The 17247-nt window shown below is 24.5% G+C and overlaps 2 protein-coding genes across 3 annotated transcripts; one reads left to right on the top strand and one right to left on the bottom strand.

The window, feature by feature from the left end:
- Positions 1–2308: 2308 nt before the first annotated feature.
- Positions 2309–5610, top strand: LOC126906761 (cytoplasmic polyadenylation element-binding protein 1). Its single transcript, XM_050687592.1, has 9 exons — positions 2309–2483; positions 2637–2772; positions 2889–3001; positions 3151–3465; positions 3658–3955; positions 4068–4562; positions 4618–4745; positions 5035–5285; positions 5361–5610. Exons 1-9 carry the CDS (start codon positions 2466–2468, stop codon positions 5380–5382), a joined length of 1776 nt encoding a protein of 591 aa, XP_050543549.1. The 5' UTR covers positions 2309–2465; the 3' UTR covers positions 5383–5610.
- A 1184-nt stretch (positions 5611–6794) lies between these two features.
- On the bottom strand, positions 6795–17048 carry LOC126908024 (cell division cycle protein 16 homolog). 2 transcript variants are annotated; one of them, XM_050689839.1, is made up of 10 exons: positions 16786–17048; positions 16545–16697; positions 15441–15602; positions 14187–14346; positions 13806–14117; positions 12739–12828; positions 12520–12676; positions 12214–12366; positions 8750–8909; positions 6795–7484 (listed from the first exon to the last, which is right to left on the bottom strand). In XM_050689839.1, exons 1-10 carry the CDS (start codon positions 16849–16851, stop codon positions 7008–7010), a joined length of 1890 nt encoding a protein of 629 aa, XP_050545796.1. In that variant the 5' UTR covers positions 16852–17048; the 3' UTR covers positions 6795–7007. The 2 variants fall into 2 exon arrangements, with proteins under 2 accessions (XP_050545796.1, XP_050545798.1); XM_050689841.1 differs by having other exon boundaries at positions 16545–16681.
- Positions 17049–17247: the final 199 nt, after the last annotated feature.

The raw sequence follows: 17247 nt of genomic DNA, 5'->3' as shown, positions 1-17247 counted from the left end.
GTGACCATTGAGCTGAGTAATTAACGTAAGAACAATTCATGTAACCACTGGAGTAAGTGTGAATATTAAGTTGCTTGCTTAACCCTTAAAAACTTTACATAATAAAGAAGGAATAAAAATAAAATAAGATAGAGATATTTTTACTCAACCACTAAATTCGAATTAATAAGGCTAATCGTTCTAACACATTAAACTTCTGTATTACCCTCTTCGATATTGATATTATAACTATTTTCTGGATTTCTTTTTAATTATTTTTTTATTGTTAGTGTAATTTGCTGTTTAGCATACAGTTCATTCCTTCATGCATCACGATAGCAATTATTAATACTGATGATAATTTATAAACCTTTGAGACAGATTATTCTTGCCTGCCGTATTATGAAAACCAAATTAATGATGAATTTTAATTAAATCCAAATTTTTAAACAATTTTAAAACACAAATGGTTGACCGGATAAAAAAATTATAAGAACAAAATTGTTGTAATATTATTTCTTTTATATTATCAAATTAAAAATAAAGATTCCCAATAAAAAAAATTAAAGTTTAAATTTTTTATCCCTTTGGGAATGATTTAACTATAGATTTTTTTAAACCAAACAATATTTTTTTTTTAAAAATTAAAAAGTTGTTGTGTAATTATATTATAAATTATTATATCATTTGTTATAGTGTTATAATTATAGATAAATTGTTATGTATGCTTGTTATAGATTAATTTTGTGATAGAATAATTTGTTTTCTAATGATTCTAACAGTTTCAACTTTAGCCTTATATTCTCAAAAATAATTTTCTTAAATAGGTATCCCCACTTTTAACATAATCATATTGTACAAAAAAAAATAGAAACAATTTTGTTTTTATAGATTTTTTATACAATAAATCGTTATCTGTTACCTTTTTTTTTGAGAAAGAATTAGAAGTGTTATGGCAAAAATATATAATAATGAGCCCCCTATATAATAAGGTAATGAAGGGTGGCCAATTTTTAAATGCCTATAGGCGGAAAATATGTGAATACGCCCCTGCAGTGTATTTTAATAAATAAATTAATTATTTGTCACCTTTGTGGAAAATTTTTATTGATAACTAAAAAAAAATTATATCATCCCAAAAGAGTTTATATGGGTGTTACACCGCACTACTATGCAAAATTTAATCGTTATAGTCGTTAAATATTTAATATAAAAGGATGCTACCAAAATATAACTATTGAAAAAGAGATTGGATTATTTAAAATAAATTAATCAATTAGCAAAAATGTTTCACCTCCTTATTTTTTTAGCTTCGGTACTATCCTATTCATGTCTTATTATAACATATTATTGCTGCCTTTGATATTAAAAAAACAAAATTAATCAAAAATGTTTAGTTTAAAATATTTTTAAAACGTAAACGGTTGATAAGATAAAAATAATTTTTAGAACAAAATTGTTTTGTCATTATTTTTCTATATCATTAAGGTTAATGGGAGTACCTATTAAGAAAATAAAATGTGCAGTTTTTAACCATAAAGAGATGAAAAAAAATTATTTTAACACATATTATTGTAGAGTGTCTTATGAAAAATAAGTATATGTTTATATTATTTATTTTCATATGCTTAGGTGTATATATAAATATACCAGTCAATGGATAAAAAACTAGAAATTTTTTTTAAAAATATTTTTTTTCAAAAATTTAAACACAAATTTTTATTTCTAAGAGCGAAGTCAGTATAGTTTTTTTAGTAAGCTTCAAATGTTATTTTACATACTGACTTAATTTAATATTTATTAATTAACATACTGAATTAAACATATATCTGGCAATCTTATCCCTTAAATCAGCCCTCATTATATTTATGTCAAAATTAATTGAAAAAATCAAGTTGATTTAATGATAAATATATTAAACTTACAGTTTATAAAAAGGTAAAAAGAAGTAAGCGCCAAAAATCGCTCCACCTATGTTTTCTTCGAGTTACAAATATTAAAATGAAATACCAAAGTAAAATGATTGAACATTACAAATTGTATGATGACATTTTATTTTTCTAATTCCTGCAATAATATTTGCAAAAAAATAGGAATAAATATTTTAGAAATAATAAAAAGTGAAAGTTGATAAATTTTCAAATTTTTTATTTTTAGTTATAAAATGGGTTTTCTTGGTTAAAAAGGAAAAATTGACTAGGCTGTGTCTTTGCATGTGATTCTTTGTTCTGATTGGCTGCCACATTTTTTATAAACCAATCAGAATCGACTACTCAAATTCATGCGCCGCCCAGATGCGCCGTAACTTTGAGCTCGATTAATCAGCCCTCAGTGTCCTTCTTCATTCAGTTCATCGCCAAGTGTTGAGTTGGTAGTACGTATTTTATGCTCCCGCGGTTTTACTCGTCCGTCATCATTTTTATTTCCTTTATTTCCTTCCTTTATTCTTCATCCACTGTCTTTCCCATCATTTCATCAGACTCGCTATGTCTACTTTTAGAAGAGTAAGTATTTAATCTTTTTTTATATTTGATTTTTTCAAATTATAATTTTAAAGTTCAAATTAATAATTGTTTATTATTTTTTTATTAATTATTATTATTGAAATTTATAAATTTTTTATTAAATATTTTATGTAAATAAATTCTATTTTTCAGGGATCAATTTTTCAAAATCAAGACGTGCCAGAAGGTTTGCTCACATCTCCTTCTGTGGGTCAAGACAGAAATTCTAGAGACTATAGTAGTCTCTTTTCTTCGCCCGATAAAATTTTAAGCCCAACTAGGAATTCAGGTGAGTAAATTTATAAATTTTATTTTTATTCTTTTAGTCTAACACTTGCTCGACTCAAAATAAATAAATTTTTTCTTACTTAATTTATTAACGAAAGTTATTTCAATTTCTTTTAGGTGATTCCCTTAATTCCATGTCTGAATTTACCATGAATAAACCACGAAATTTAATGTTAGGACGACAATCTGTGCCAAACTTTACTACTCAAGTACGACAGTATACAGCTCAAGTAAGTTGTAACAGATATTTTAAATCTTTGAACTCCATGGCAACATTAAAGTGTTGTTAATCCCTGGTGTTTTTTAATTTGGAAATGTGTTATTATTTTGTATCCTATTATTTTGTAAACTAATTTTTAATATTTATTTTTTTAATTAGGAACAATTGGCGAATATTAGACGTAACTCTCTTCATTTGCCATATCTCTCTGATAGGAGTATTACTAATATGGCAGATTTTGGAAGTGTCTGTCAAAATGAAGACGGTGGTGGTGAAATTGGGAGTAAAAATGTCAGACGGCCAAAGTTGGATTTAACTTTTGCGTCTTATGGCTATCAGAGCCCGCAACAGTATCGAGTATCTCCTACGTATAGTGATGGGAGTGATCCTCTAACGCATGTAATGCGATCGAGGTCGAATACTCCAGAAGATTCAGACGTGTCCAATAGTCCTGAAGCTGTAGCTGACTTATTGGTAAGTTATTATATACACTGTATACCCATAAGCAATTTTTTTTTTTTTTTGGTAAACTGTTCATAATTTTTAATTGCACGTATTTAAAGGTATACACTCACAAATCGTGTATACCCTAAAAAGTGTTTGCGAAAACACCAGAGTATTCGGTTAAATTATAAAATACTTTATAGACAAAATTTTTTATTTTAGAATCAAGTCAGTATCAATCCTTATGGTTCATCGCCTTTAACTGAACAAGATTTAGTAAACATGCAACGTATATCTAGTGGGAGATTGTCTGCTGGTGAAAGTTTTCATCATCAAGCACAAAGTTTGTTAAATTCACTGTTAGCTAATCAAGCTCAATATCCCACTAGATATGGTTCACCTGCTGCTCAATCGCCGGTTTATGAAAAAAAATCTCCTCCTCCATTTTGGTCTCCTACAAGGCCTAAAAATGATAGTAACAACAATCAAATCGAGAACAGGAATAGAAACCGTAATTCAAGTAATTTTTCTTAGAATTTGAAACTAATAATTTTTTGAACTCTAATTGATAAATTATTAACTGTAAAGAATCTTTGTATAATATAGTTTGACCAAATATGAATTTTTTTTAGATGGATTACACAAAGATCCTGTTTTTACGTGGAGCGGACAACTGCCTAAAGTAGTACATAATTCTCCTAGTTATTCCTGCAAAGTTTTCTTGGGTGGAGTGCCATGGGATATAACAGAGGATGGTTTAATGATGGCTTTTAGTCAATTTGGTCCAATAAAAGTCGAATGGCCAGGGACGTCTAATAATCTGAGTCAACCCAAAGGTTACGTGTATTTGATAATGCAGTCTGATCAAATGGTCAAATTACTTTTGGAATCATGTACAAAGGGTACAAATGGTGGAAATTACTACTTCAAAATTTCGTCAAGAAAAATGAAGGGGAAAGAAGTTCAAGTAATCCCTTGGCTAATGAATGACAGTAATTGTGTAAAGCACCCTTCACAAAAACTAGATCCTACTAGGACTGTATTTGTGGGTGCTTTACACGGAATGATGAATGCTCAAGGTTTGTTTAGAATAATGGATGACTTGTTCGGAAATGTAACTTATGCGGGTAAGCTTTAATTTCAATTAATTAAAAAAATACAAATTAAACGTTTAAATTTTAGGTATAGATACCGATAAACACAAGTATCCTATTGGATCAGGTAGAGTGTCGTTCAGTAATTATCAATCTTACACAAAAGCAGTAGCTGCGTCTTATGTGGAAGTCAAAACTCCAAAATTCTGTAAAATTGTAAGATTACTTAACTAATCTACTTTTTCTATTTTCAACTATTAATTTAAACCATTTATTTTTTTTAATATTTGCTTAAAGATTTGACTAATGAATAACAAACTATTTGCACTTATAATATTGCTATTTTTAGAAATTTTTTCATACTCGTCTTATTAATAATCTGAAAGATTTTTATTGATTCGAATTGTTATTTTTTCTACCTAAATAAAATATGCAAATTTAATAAGTTTTCTTAAACTACACTTTAATTTTTTTAAGTAAATATACATATGTATGTTCTATTTAGATTCAAGTCGATCCATATTTGGAAGATAGTGCTTGTAGTGTTTGTAACATTCAACTTGGTCCTTACTTCTGCAGAGATCAATTGTGTTATCGGTATTATTGTCGCGGATGTTGGAACTGGAAACACTCTAGTATAACATTAAGTACTCATCGCCCTTTAATGAGGAATTCTAAACATACACCTACTAGTATGAGTTCACCACCTCGATTTACTTCACCAAGCAGCAATAGTTTTTCTCCAAATCAAAACCAGTAAGTTATTGCATTCGTCTTATTTCTTACATATTTTTCTAATTGGTAAATTTTAACATATATGTTTTATTTAAGATTTGATGTAGATCAACTTTGAAAAATCCATCAACGATAGGAAAACTGACCAATTTTGATAAATTTTTGTCTATTTTTTGGGGGGAGGTAGGGCGGGTTTGGGGATTTGTTATTTAGTAGAAGTACAATTTCATTTATTTATTTTTCTTTTCTAATGTTCACAAATTGTAAATTACTGATTTTTAAATATATCAGTTATTAATGTTTTTTAGTTGCCTTATTTAAACTATATAATTATATAAATTAATATTAATTTTTGTATTTACTTACAAAAAATGAGATACTTTTTGTTATTTAGTGAAATATATAATTTTTTTACAAAAATTGTAAAATTTCTTATTTATCACCCAAGATACATAAATCCTTTCATTAACTATAGTAGTTATGACATTTGATAAATGTTGAATGCGTCATCCTTTTAAGAATAGGAAATAAACTAAAAATTTACTTTGCTCTTTATTTTAGTGCAACTATCTACTGTAGCAAAAAAAGCCCTATAGATTAGCACTATGTCATATAAACCATTAATGATTGGTTTAAACTCAATATCCGTACTATATTAACGTAGTTTAATTACGTAGTTAAAAATGATAAATTTATCGTTTTATTGTTGAATATTATTTTCATAAATCAAATTAATAATCGCTAGACGTGAATATTTCAAACTAACTATATTCCAATAAAATAAATCTACCAACCATTTAGGAAAATCTATTTTTATAGTTAATTTATAGAACTAAGTAAAAGTCAAGAATTTTAAATAAAATATTACTAGTAATTAATGTGATAAATATCATATATTTTTAAGTTATATGGAGTGATAGAAATTTAATGAGACATTTAATTATCAGCAACTATAAAGAATTTTAAGTTATTGTAAATAGAGCCGATAACTTAAAAAACTACAATATACAACTAAATAATTGTTCATCTCTTAATGATTAAAATATGAATTTTTAGTATTGCTTTCTTGAAACTAATATTTTATTTCTTTTTAAAAAAAGTTGAGAAAATAAGAAAAAAATTCTCACCTGTCTACCAATAATGTATGTACTAAAATATATTTTAAATTAATATTACTTGAGAATCTACTTAAAATTTCAATGAAAATAAGGTAGGTTAGTATTGACTTTCTAGCACAGGAAAATTCTTTGATAGAATCAATAATCTATTGACAATTATACTCATTTAGTAGGTAGTTTAATCAATAAATATTAAAATTCTTAGTATATTATGTTTGTGGTACATGTAAAATTTTTTTTAAATTTATTTCTACTATTTATGTATGATTAAACTTATCTTATATTTTATTAACTAACCAACTAGTATAATACAGTAGTTACATTATGTAGTTTTACTTAAATTTTGACATGAAAAAAATTGACTTTCAATGAAGTATTTCATTAATCGTTAATAAGTTTATATCTACAATATTTACAGAAAAATTAAATTGTTCAAAATAGGAATAGTAGAGAAATATTAAGGTGTTTATTCCAAATACAGTGTTTTAGAAATAACAATGTATTTTAACAATTTGTGTAACAATAAAAAAATAAGTCTTAAAATATATTTTTCCAAAATTACATTTATCCTTATTTATGATTTGACATAAGTAAAAAAAAAAAGTTAATATAAGTGATTATAAAATTACTTAAAACTATCTGAATTAGTAGACATGTTTGTTGACATGTCCATATTATAACTAGATTCATCTCCAACTATACTAGAATCAACAGCCATAGCATTACTATCATCATCATCCATTGGAGTATTTAAATCTGAATCTTCCAGCTTCTTTTTTAACCTTCTATTCCAAAGTCTAAATTTTGAATTTCTGAATGGCAGAATTAAATCATTATCGTCGTTCAATTGAAATGATTTATCTAATTCATTTATTTTTATTCCTTCTGTCATCTTTTCATCTGCTTGTTCCGTTATTACTGGTGGTTCTTCAATACACATTTCTAGTACACAAGTTAACATTGTACTACTAAATGTATCATCTCTCTTTTGTCCCAAGGCTTTATGAAATGTGTCTACAGCATCAGTATAATTTTTACTTAATGCTTGAACAAATCCAATGCATGTCAAAGTAGATGTGTTCATTGGTGATATTACTAAAGCCTTCAAACATAAAGAAATATTTAGTGTTAAATACATTAAAATGATTAATTATTGCTAAAATTTAGAAATTGTCCATGATAAAACTGATAAAAATATATGAATTCCATATTTTTTTTTACATAGTTGTACATTTCAAAAGTTTCCATATAATATAGATTAGAAGTTGTCAGATCTTCAAGAACATTTTGAAAAAAAAAGTGTACATATGGCTATTTTAAAAACTTTCTGTACTTAAGTATTTCATTGAATTTTCATAAAAATCTTACCTTACAAATCATATTGTCTCTAGAAATCCTATTAAACTATATTCGAGGCAGTTTTTAAAACTGCAAAAGTTTAAGAAAAGTTTTTTTAAAAATGATTTTTAAGGTAGTGGAATTAAGAATAATGTGTCCTATACTAACCTAAAACCAATACTTTCTTAGAATCGCATTGAAGTTAAAATATGCTTTTTAACATCGACCAAAATTCTAAAAATTATTTTACTAAAGGTAAATCTAAATATTTGTAGGATCACAAGTTAATGATGTAAAAACCTAATGGAACACCTGTATATCTTGATATTTAAAAAATAGTTGACATCCATACAAATCATAAGGGTTAAAAATTAATTAACAGAATTCGGAAATTTCTCAGAAACATTAAAGAAATTTTTATTATTAGAGAAAAATTATTTGGTTCAATAAATTACAACGTTAAGTAGTCAATCCCTTCGGTGATAAAAAACTTATAGTTCAATTTACTTAAATAAGAACCCTTAATTTTAATTTATAGAATAAAATTGATAGAACAAAAAAAAAAAATTGCAATCAATTTTGTTATAATTAAGATAATTTAATGAATGACATTTAAGTAAAAAATTCAGTCATCACAATGAAATCTTTTTAACTTCCAAAATACTTGTCCAAAAGTTTTTATTTTTTTTTTAAGATTAATTTATTTTGAGAGTAATCTAGTGATTTATCATAAACCCGGTCTCTTTGTATACATAGGCAATTCAACAAGTTGCTATTCTAAAACTAACTAAATATTTGAATTATGGCCAAAAATAAGAAAACCAATTATCTATTAAAAACATATATCTATTAGTCCAATAATTACATCTATGAGGGCTGTACATCCTATGATGATTTTTTTTTTTCATAACAAACATTTGTTCTTGACTATTAATTTTTATTAAGATCTAAAAAGATTTATTAATTATGAAGAAATACTATGAAAATCTACCATCATAGTACAATTAAATTAATTTTAGAAAAATTTACTTGTTTATGATATTCCAAAGCTTTTGAGTAATTTTGAAGTTTCCTATAAACATGACCCAAATTATTATACAATGCTTCCCATTTTCCAGAAATTATTGGTTGTTTTATTTGTTTTATTCTTTCTAGTGCTTCCAAAAATCTGGTTTCAGCTTCTTTATACCTAAATGAAGAATCAAAATTTTAGATTTTTTAACATATTAAATAATGTAATAATTAAATAAATTACACATTTATCACTTTAGAATCATCCAGGACAATCTTAAAATTCAATTTTCTCATATAAATAATTTTAATCAAGACGTGTGTATTATAATATGAAGAGTACAAGGTAAATCATAATAATTTTTTTCTGTAAATTTGTTAACAAAAATAGACTCTTTAATACTAGCAAAATGAAAATATATTTAACTGAATGGATTTCATTACTTTATTGCTATCATACAATCAAAATAAAAAAATAGACTTTACTGTAATTTTCCTGTACCCTTCATATTATAAAGGTATAATTTGACTAGGTAATTGACATTGATGTAACTATTGGGATGTTCTTTTGCAATCATTGATAAAATTTAAGGGCATAAACTTCTGTGAAATTCATATTTATACAGGATGCAGGTTTTCTAAAATATATTTTTACCAGCTAATTCATTAAAGATAAGACACTCATTCTATGCCAAACTATTGTTTTGGAGAAAATGAGTTTTTAAAAGAGAACAATTTTTCGTTTAACAAATTATACAATACTATATAGATAAATTATAAAGTTTTTCATGCCTTCGGGAATAAAAAATCTATTTTATTAAATGGGAGTACCTATTTTTAGTTTGAAATTATCAAAAAAAATATTACAATTAATTTTATTCTCATAATTTTTATTATCCAATCAATCTTTCAATCTGTTACAACGGTATGTTAAAGTTGAATGATATGTTACATTAATTTTTTTATTGTTATTCCACTGTTTAACCATCTTATAGAAATTTTATCTTTTATAGTTTGGTTATTGAAATTGATCAACCAATGCATAGTGACTTTGAAAGCTACTATTTATTTATTTATAAACATTTAAGGGGCATTATATATATATATATATTAATATATACAAATTATAAGACATATTGACAAATTACATAATGACAGACAAACAGTAATCAATAAGAATAAGAACATATTAAAACTATTTATAAAACACCAAAAATACAATGTATGAGAATAACATAAAATAATTAAGAATAAATAAATAAATTAGACTAAAAACTATTGAATGGTTTTATTTTTTAATACCAGTGATGCATTTAACTTGAACTTTTCACAATTTTTATCAAAAAAAATCAATGGAAATGGACACTATATTAGCCATAACTAGCGCGCAAGGAAAAAAAAACTGCACCCAAACTCTTACGATAGTGAGGAATAAAAAATAGATCAGATGATCTAGAGTTATAAGAGGGAACCCGTATTCCAATTAAAGCCAGAAGATGTGGACAATCAATATGATCATTAAGTAGGTCATAAATAAATAAAACATCAAAGAGTTTTCTTCTTAGGTCTAGTGAATCTAAACCAATAGAATCCTGAATAGTACTATATGAATCACTAGATGTATTTGAATTAGATAAGAAAGCTATCCTCTTAAGAAATTTATTTTGTACTCTATCAAGTTCTTTGGAATATGTAGAAAGATTTTGAGACCATATTATAATGCCAAAATCCAGAGTTGGTCGAACTAGGGAACAGTATAATGTTTTCAAACTGGATGTTTTTTTAAAATTTTGAGTATTTCTGTTAATAAAGCCTAACATTTTATAGCAATTAGTTAATTGTGAGTTGTGATGAAATTTATAAGATAAATCCGATTCAAAATGTACACCTAAATCTTTAATAACAGCTTCTCTGCTTAATTTAATATTATTTAATTTGTAATTGAATAGTATTAGGTTTTTTGAACGAGTAAATGAAACTACTTTGCACTTATCAATGTTTAGAGGAAGGCAATTTTTAATACTTCACCAAAAAAATTTGTACAATTGTTTTTGTAATACCTCAACATCTGAAAAAGATTTTATTGAGCAAAATAATTTAGCATCATCTGTAAAAAGTGATATATTTACATCGCTATCTATTATTTGTTATTAAAATTATTAATTGATAACTATGAAAATTTAAAGGTCGAGTTCAGAACTTTATACATTTATTTGTGAGACACTTAACTCCATGAAAATTTATTATAACTATACAAGGTGGCCCACCACTCACTGACAACTTAAATAACTTTTGATCCAGTTAATATTTTTAGTTGATTTTTTTTTTTAATAATAGTTATACGTTAGGTCTATAGCTATATCTCAATAATTAATTTTTTTACATTTTATTAAAAATATTAATTATTTTTAAATTTTAAATAAAATGTAAAAAAAAAATCTAAGATAGCTATTTTGTAGAGTAGAATTTAAGAAAAATTTTAGTAAAAAAATATCTTATTAATATTCAGTAGTAAATATTCTGTAGCGTTTTGAAGTTTGTGAAAATTTGAATTTTCATGTACTATTTTACGGTATTAAACATTGAAATACGTATTGAGAAAAGGACAGAAGAAAACGCTATCTTTTCAATATACTTTTGAATGAGAGTGATAAGTAATAATTGCCTTATCTAATTTCTTATCATGGTATTTATGCCAAGTTTGTAATGTATACACACTATCATCATATGTATACACAGTAATCATGAAAAGATAGCGTTTTCTTCTGTCCTTTTCTCAATACGTATTTCAATGTTTATAACCGTAAAATAGTACATGAAAATTCAAATTTTTACAAACTTCAAAACGCTACAGAATATTTACTACTGAATATTAATAAGATATTTTTTTACTAAAATTTTTCTTAAATTCTACTCTACAAAATAGCTATCTTAGATTTTTTTTTTACATTTTATTTAAAATTTAAAAATAATTAATATTTTTAATAAAATGTAAAAAAATTAATTATTGAGATATAGCTATAGACCTAACGTATAACTATTATTTAAAAAAAAAATCAACTAAAAATATTAACTGGATCAAAAGTTATTTTAGTTGTCAGTGAGTGGTGGGTCACTCTGTATACTAAATAAATATCTATTTTTTTTTTTTTTATTTACACAGGATAACTAAACTAAACTTTATAAGTGTATCAAGTTCTGAATCCTATTTATAAGGTACTATTGAAGGTCAACATTTTAAAAATGCATACAGGACGAGATCTATTTATCATACATAACTAATTATTTGCAAAATAAAAATAAAAATAATTTATTTTTATTTTGCAATTGGAAACAATTTGAAAAAAAAATGTTTTGGTTATTTATATTACGTAAGGGATAGTGAACCCCTACATTTATTAAATTCAACAGTTTTGCTGTACATAAAACTTTCCTAAATGACTTAAGAGAACTTTCTTTCTTCTAAAAAAATTTATTCTTACCTATGACTTTGAAATGCAATGACACCTAACTCATGTAAAACAAATGGATCATTTGGAGCAATGTCCAGAGCCTCTTTTAAGTACTTTTGAGCCATCATAATATTATTTGTTAGTGAACATTCCAAACCAATATAAAGGAGTGGTAAATGACAGCTAAAAAAATTTTAATTGTTTTTATAATTCTGAAATAGTGTTATTTGATTAATTAGTTCTATAGTAAAACAAATTATAACAAAATTTGGAAATATTATTTTTACAATTCTAACAATTTTAGTAACACAATGATTATTATCTTCAAAAAATTACCCTTTTAAGAGTTGAGATGCTTTAAAGTATGCAGCCATAGCCTGATCGTGTTCATTTTCAACAGCAAAAGAATGGCCATATGCTAACCAGGCTGGTCCAAAAGTGTTATCCAGATTTGTAGCTTTACCAAGATATCGTCTACCTTGATCTCTTTTACCTTAAAATATAATAAATCTTTAGAATTTTATCATTTACACATTGTATTATTCTATAATATACCAATTAAATAATAGTAACAACCAACAGCAAACCATGATATTGCTTGATCTGGTTGTAAATCCACTAAATTATGTGCTAAGTAAAAGAGATCTGAAAAAGATTAATTAATAGTTTTTTTGTTAGTACAGACAATTTTTATACATATCACTTCTCCATAAGAATAACATAAATTAAAATTTTATATATCTATTTTTATAAATAAAAAAATTTAAACTTATTAGTTGTATTCGTGTAAAAAATAAAAAATTTGCATATACCTCATTGTTCTATTAGGGAATTAATATGAATAGAAAATATATTAAATATTTTCTGCGCACCAAAAAAATTAATTTTAATAAACAAAATTAATGCCTCCGATCATGCAAAACACACATAGTCCAAAAATGGGTGTCTTGAGAATAACATTTTTGAAATTTTGCAAACTTCTTTATAATGTCTCAAAAAAGAAAAAACATTTTTTGACTTTGAATGTTTTGTGTGAACAGAGCAAAATCAAATTGGGTACTATAAACAGATGTCTTTTTGCACTGAAAATATTTTAGATAGCAATATATAGAAATATACTATTTATTAGTGTCAGTAGATAGTCAATAGAATAAAATGTAGTAAAAAAAAAATGTATGAAAATTGTTCAAAGTATAAAGAACCTGAATGGTATTTTTATTTTAATAAAATTTTGAATGCTTAATTTTTTTATTAAAAGGAAAAAAATTAATACCATTTTTACTTCACTCTAATGCGTAGTATGTTATGTCTAATGAACGAATATAAATGTAACTTTTTATTATAAATATAAGTTACATGTATAGTTTGTTTTTTCATTAATATCATTTGAATGGTTGTCTAACATCATGTAAATATTACAGTATTTTTATTATGCTAACAGCATTTAAGTAAAATAAATTACGAGTTATTATTTTGCTATAGACATAAGTTTTTCTTTATAATGAATTCAAGTGTTTCTTTTTATTCAATGTTAAATAGATGCTATTATAATGAAATCTAACTTGAGAATTGAATTTTACTTTTTGTAGATAAATAAATAAATTGATTGAAAATTTACTAACTGTTTGATTTTTCTAACTCAACTAAACATGCTACATGTATTGGTAAACATTCTGGATGATAGGGATCTTGCTTTAAAACACTTTCAGTAATTTGAAAGCAATCTTTATAGGCACAGGCATAATAATGTCGTTCAGCTTCTGCCATTTGTATATCAAGATTATCCATCATTAATTCCACTGGTATATCAAATTGAGAAAAGGGACCAGTCAATTTGGGTTCTTGATATTTTTTTAAAAGAACTTCATACATAGGTTTTGTGATACAATCATTAGGATAGTTGCCCCATGGTAACGATTGTATTAAATAATTCTCTAAATATAAAAACAAGAATAATATTATTTTCTTAAATTCTCTTTAAACTAAGTTAATATTTTAATAACCTTCAGTAGACGTTAACATTTGATGCTGGATTAGTGCCTGAAAAGCTTCATAACAATGGACATCATTTTTTAATGCTTCTTTGTAACAGTCTGTTGCAAAGTTTCTGTTATCTAAAGCTTCATAAATTTTTCCTTTTATACAAAATAGAGCACTTTGAACCTATAAGATATTATATTCATTCGAAAATTCACTTATTTAAAAAAGAATATTAGCACAAAAATTGAAAAATGTTTTTGAAGGAGGAAATGTTTTATATTAACATACTTATCATTTGAAAGATCTTGTATATTCGGGTAGCGCAAAATTAGACAATATTCAATATGTTAATGAAAAAATTTGTTTTACCTCTAAAAATAGACACTCAGTAAAAATTTAAACTAAAAAAAAATTTTTTTTTGGTTGCTCAAAAACAAGTACAAGAACAGTTTAAAGAAAACCACCCATAAAAACCAAAAAAATGTTTTAACTCAATTTTTGAAAATGTTCTAGAGTATATGATAACACTTATAATTCTTTAAATGCACTAAAATATTTAAAAAAAAAAAAGACCATCCGAACGATTGTTTTACTATGACAAATCAGTCATCAAACTTAAAATAAATAGCAATTAAAAAAAAAAAAACTTTATTTTTCTTTGCCTTAATCCCATCTACTTGAATATTTATTTTTAATAATTAAAAATATTATTAAGAAAATAATTTAACGAGTAAATTAAATCACAAGTATCAAATAATTTAATGTTAGAGTGAAATTTAGAAACAGAAATTATGAAATTACAAATATACAAATTATTGTGAAATTTAATAGATTCGCAACAGTGTTTTTTTATGATACTGATGCTAATTTAATTGTTAATACTGGTCCCAACTATATAACATTTACACTATGTTTCGGTCCTACTGTGCTGGGTTTTTATTTTTTTGGTCTTACATTTTTACAGAGTATCTATTGTTAGATATAGAATAAAATTAGATGGTATCCCATTAACATTTAAAAGATCTACCACCTTATTTTATTTTGATTTCTTGTACATATTAGTTTTTTTTTTTTAGGTTTATTTGATAAATAAAACTAGACAGAACTCCAAGAAGAAGATAAGTGAATTTATTTATTTGTGTTTTTTGAAAAAATACCTAATTTAACTAATAATACTAATTTAACTAATGCATAATAATAATAAGTTTTTTATTTAAAGAGTTCTTTTTTTAATTATTAAATTCCTCGAATAATTATTACAAATTTACTTTACTAACATTGAAATATGTGAGACTATCATGAGATTTCATATCTTGTTGTTGTAGAGAAACATTACATGATGTTGGATTCATTTCTGAATTAATAATGTTAGCTGCTTCTGTATAATCCTTAGCTTCCACTAAACATCTCAATACCATATAATAACACAGCATATCAGTCTAAAAAATACTTATACAATTAAATATTTATTGTAACCTTTATGAATAATAATGAATTACATTTTTATTTTATGATTTCTATTTTGACAAAATACGTTAACTATAAATTGTTAAAATTATGTATTAAATATAGAAAAAATGATTAAATTAAATTTACTATATAATTGATATAAATCAATTAAAGCTATACAATTCAAAAATGTAGGGGTGCACTAATTTTTTTTAATTAACACACTTATTAAGTTTTTTATTTATGAAAATTATCAAAAATTTTATATTGTACTCTATTAGTTACTTTTTTATCATTCCATATTTTTGATTAATTTAAAACTAGTATTTTATTTTAAATATTAAGCAATTTTTTTATAAGGATCTTTTCATGATTCGTGAACTTTTTTCTAATGTTTTTAATCAGATATGTTTAATTTCTTTGCAATTATACTTCTACAAAGTTTAAAATTACAAAGTTCTTTTAACTGTTTCCTGAATTCATTCACAAAATCTTATATCTTTATTTAAGAAGGTATGTGGGGAGGGAAAAATTGGATAAAATTAAATGGTAAGAATGTTTTTTTTTTTTTTAGATAAAATAAGAAAAAATTGTTGTCCAGTAAAATATCTAATTTTTAGAAAAAAATGCTTAATATGAAAATACTAATAAATATACTGTAATAAGATTACACTAATACAAAATATTTTGAAGTTATAAATGTTTGATATTTAAAATAGTTGAGGTGAATAATTTATTAATAATAATAATTTTTAAATATAAATTAATATCACTATTATCTATTTAAAATGTTTCAATACATTTATTATTATTATAATAAAAAAGAACAATTTTGTTTATATATTAAAAAATATGCTTTTGCTTATAAAAACTATTAAAAACTGACCATTTTAATAGTACTAGTAACAGAAAAATTACTTATCGAGTCATACTTTATCAAGTCCTTTGTTTTTAATCAATACAACTGCTCTTTGATATTGTTTCAATAAAAACATACAACTTGACAACTGGTAAACATCTTTTGGGTCTGAATGACTTAATGTGGCTGCTTTATCTGCCCAAAATAATGCTGCAGAAAATAATTGCTTAAAAATAAAAATGTATTTAAAATTATTGAATAGTTTTATACATTGTATAATATTTTTTTTAATGAATGTGTGTATATATACGTACCAAGTCAAGATGAGTGCGAACTAATTTTCTACACTTTTCAAGTTGAGGATTAATACACTGTTTCATTATATATAATAGTAATTAGAAAAATATAGATACTACAAATTGAACAAAACTTCTAAAAGTTGAAAATTTTTTAGATGAAGCTGTTTAATCATCAACCAAATACTTCACAAATCTAGTGGATATTATTTATATTCATTTTAATATTTACGGTTAATTCGTATTTTAGGCTTAGAACAACTAAGTAGGTGGTGGTTATCACACATATTATCATTAGATTGTCAATTGTTTATTCGTATATAAGATAATATTGTATATTGTTGATTATTAAAATATTTATCCTATTTTTTTTTTTTTGATTTTTGTCACCTCAAGATGCAAACCAATCAAATATTGTCAATTTTATTTGTATTTTTCATATAAATGTTACTCAATTTTTTATTTTATTTAAATTTTATT

Source organism: Daktulosphaira vitifoliae, unplaced genomic scaffold, assembly GCF_025091365.1.
Source record: "Daktulosphaira vitifoliae isolate Bord-2020 unplaced genomic scaffold, ASM2509136v1 Scaffold_5, whole genome shotgun sequence".
Classification (NCBI taxonomy): Eukaryota; Metazoa; Arthropoda; class Insecta; order Hemiptera; family Phylloxeridae; genus Daktulosphaira; species Daktulosphaira vitifoliae.
Note: the sequence above shows the minus strand (reverse complement) of the source record. Positions and strands in the feature narration are given on the sequence as shown.

Excerpts from the sequence above, each read along its gene's own strand:
- LOC126906761 (XM_050687592.1), top strand. Across the intron at positions 3,002-3,150 it reads TACGACAGTATACAGCTCAA|GAACAATTGGCGAATATTAG; the intron begins GTAAGTTGTAAC and ends TTTTTTAATTAG. Across the intron at positions 4,563-4,617 it reads CGGAAATGTAACTTATGCGG|GTATAGATACCGATAAACAC; the intron begins GTAAGCTTTAAT and ends TTTAAATTTTAG.
- LOC126908024 (XM_050689839.1), bottom strand. The coding sequence starts at position 16,851 with ATGAAACAGTGTATTAATCCTCAACTTGAAAAGTGTAGAAAATTAGTT. Across the intron at positions 14,347-15,440 it reads ATAGTCTCACATATTTCAAT|GTTCAAAGTGCTCTATTTTG; the intron begins GTTAGTAAAGTA and ends AATATCTTATAG. Across the intron at positions 12,677-12,738 it reads TTGTTACTATTATTTAATTG|GTAAAAGAGATCAAGGTAGA; the intron begins GTATATTATAGA and ends TTATATTTTAAG.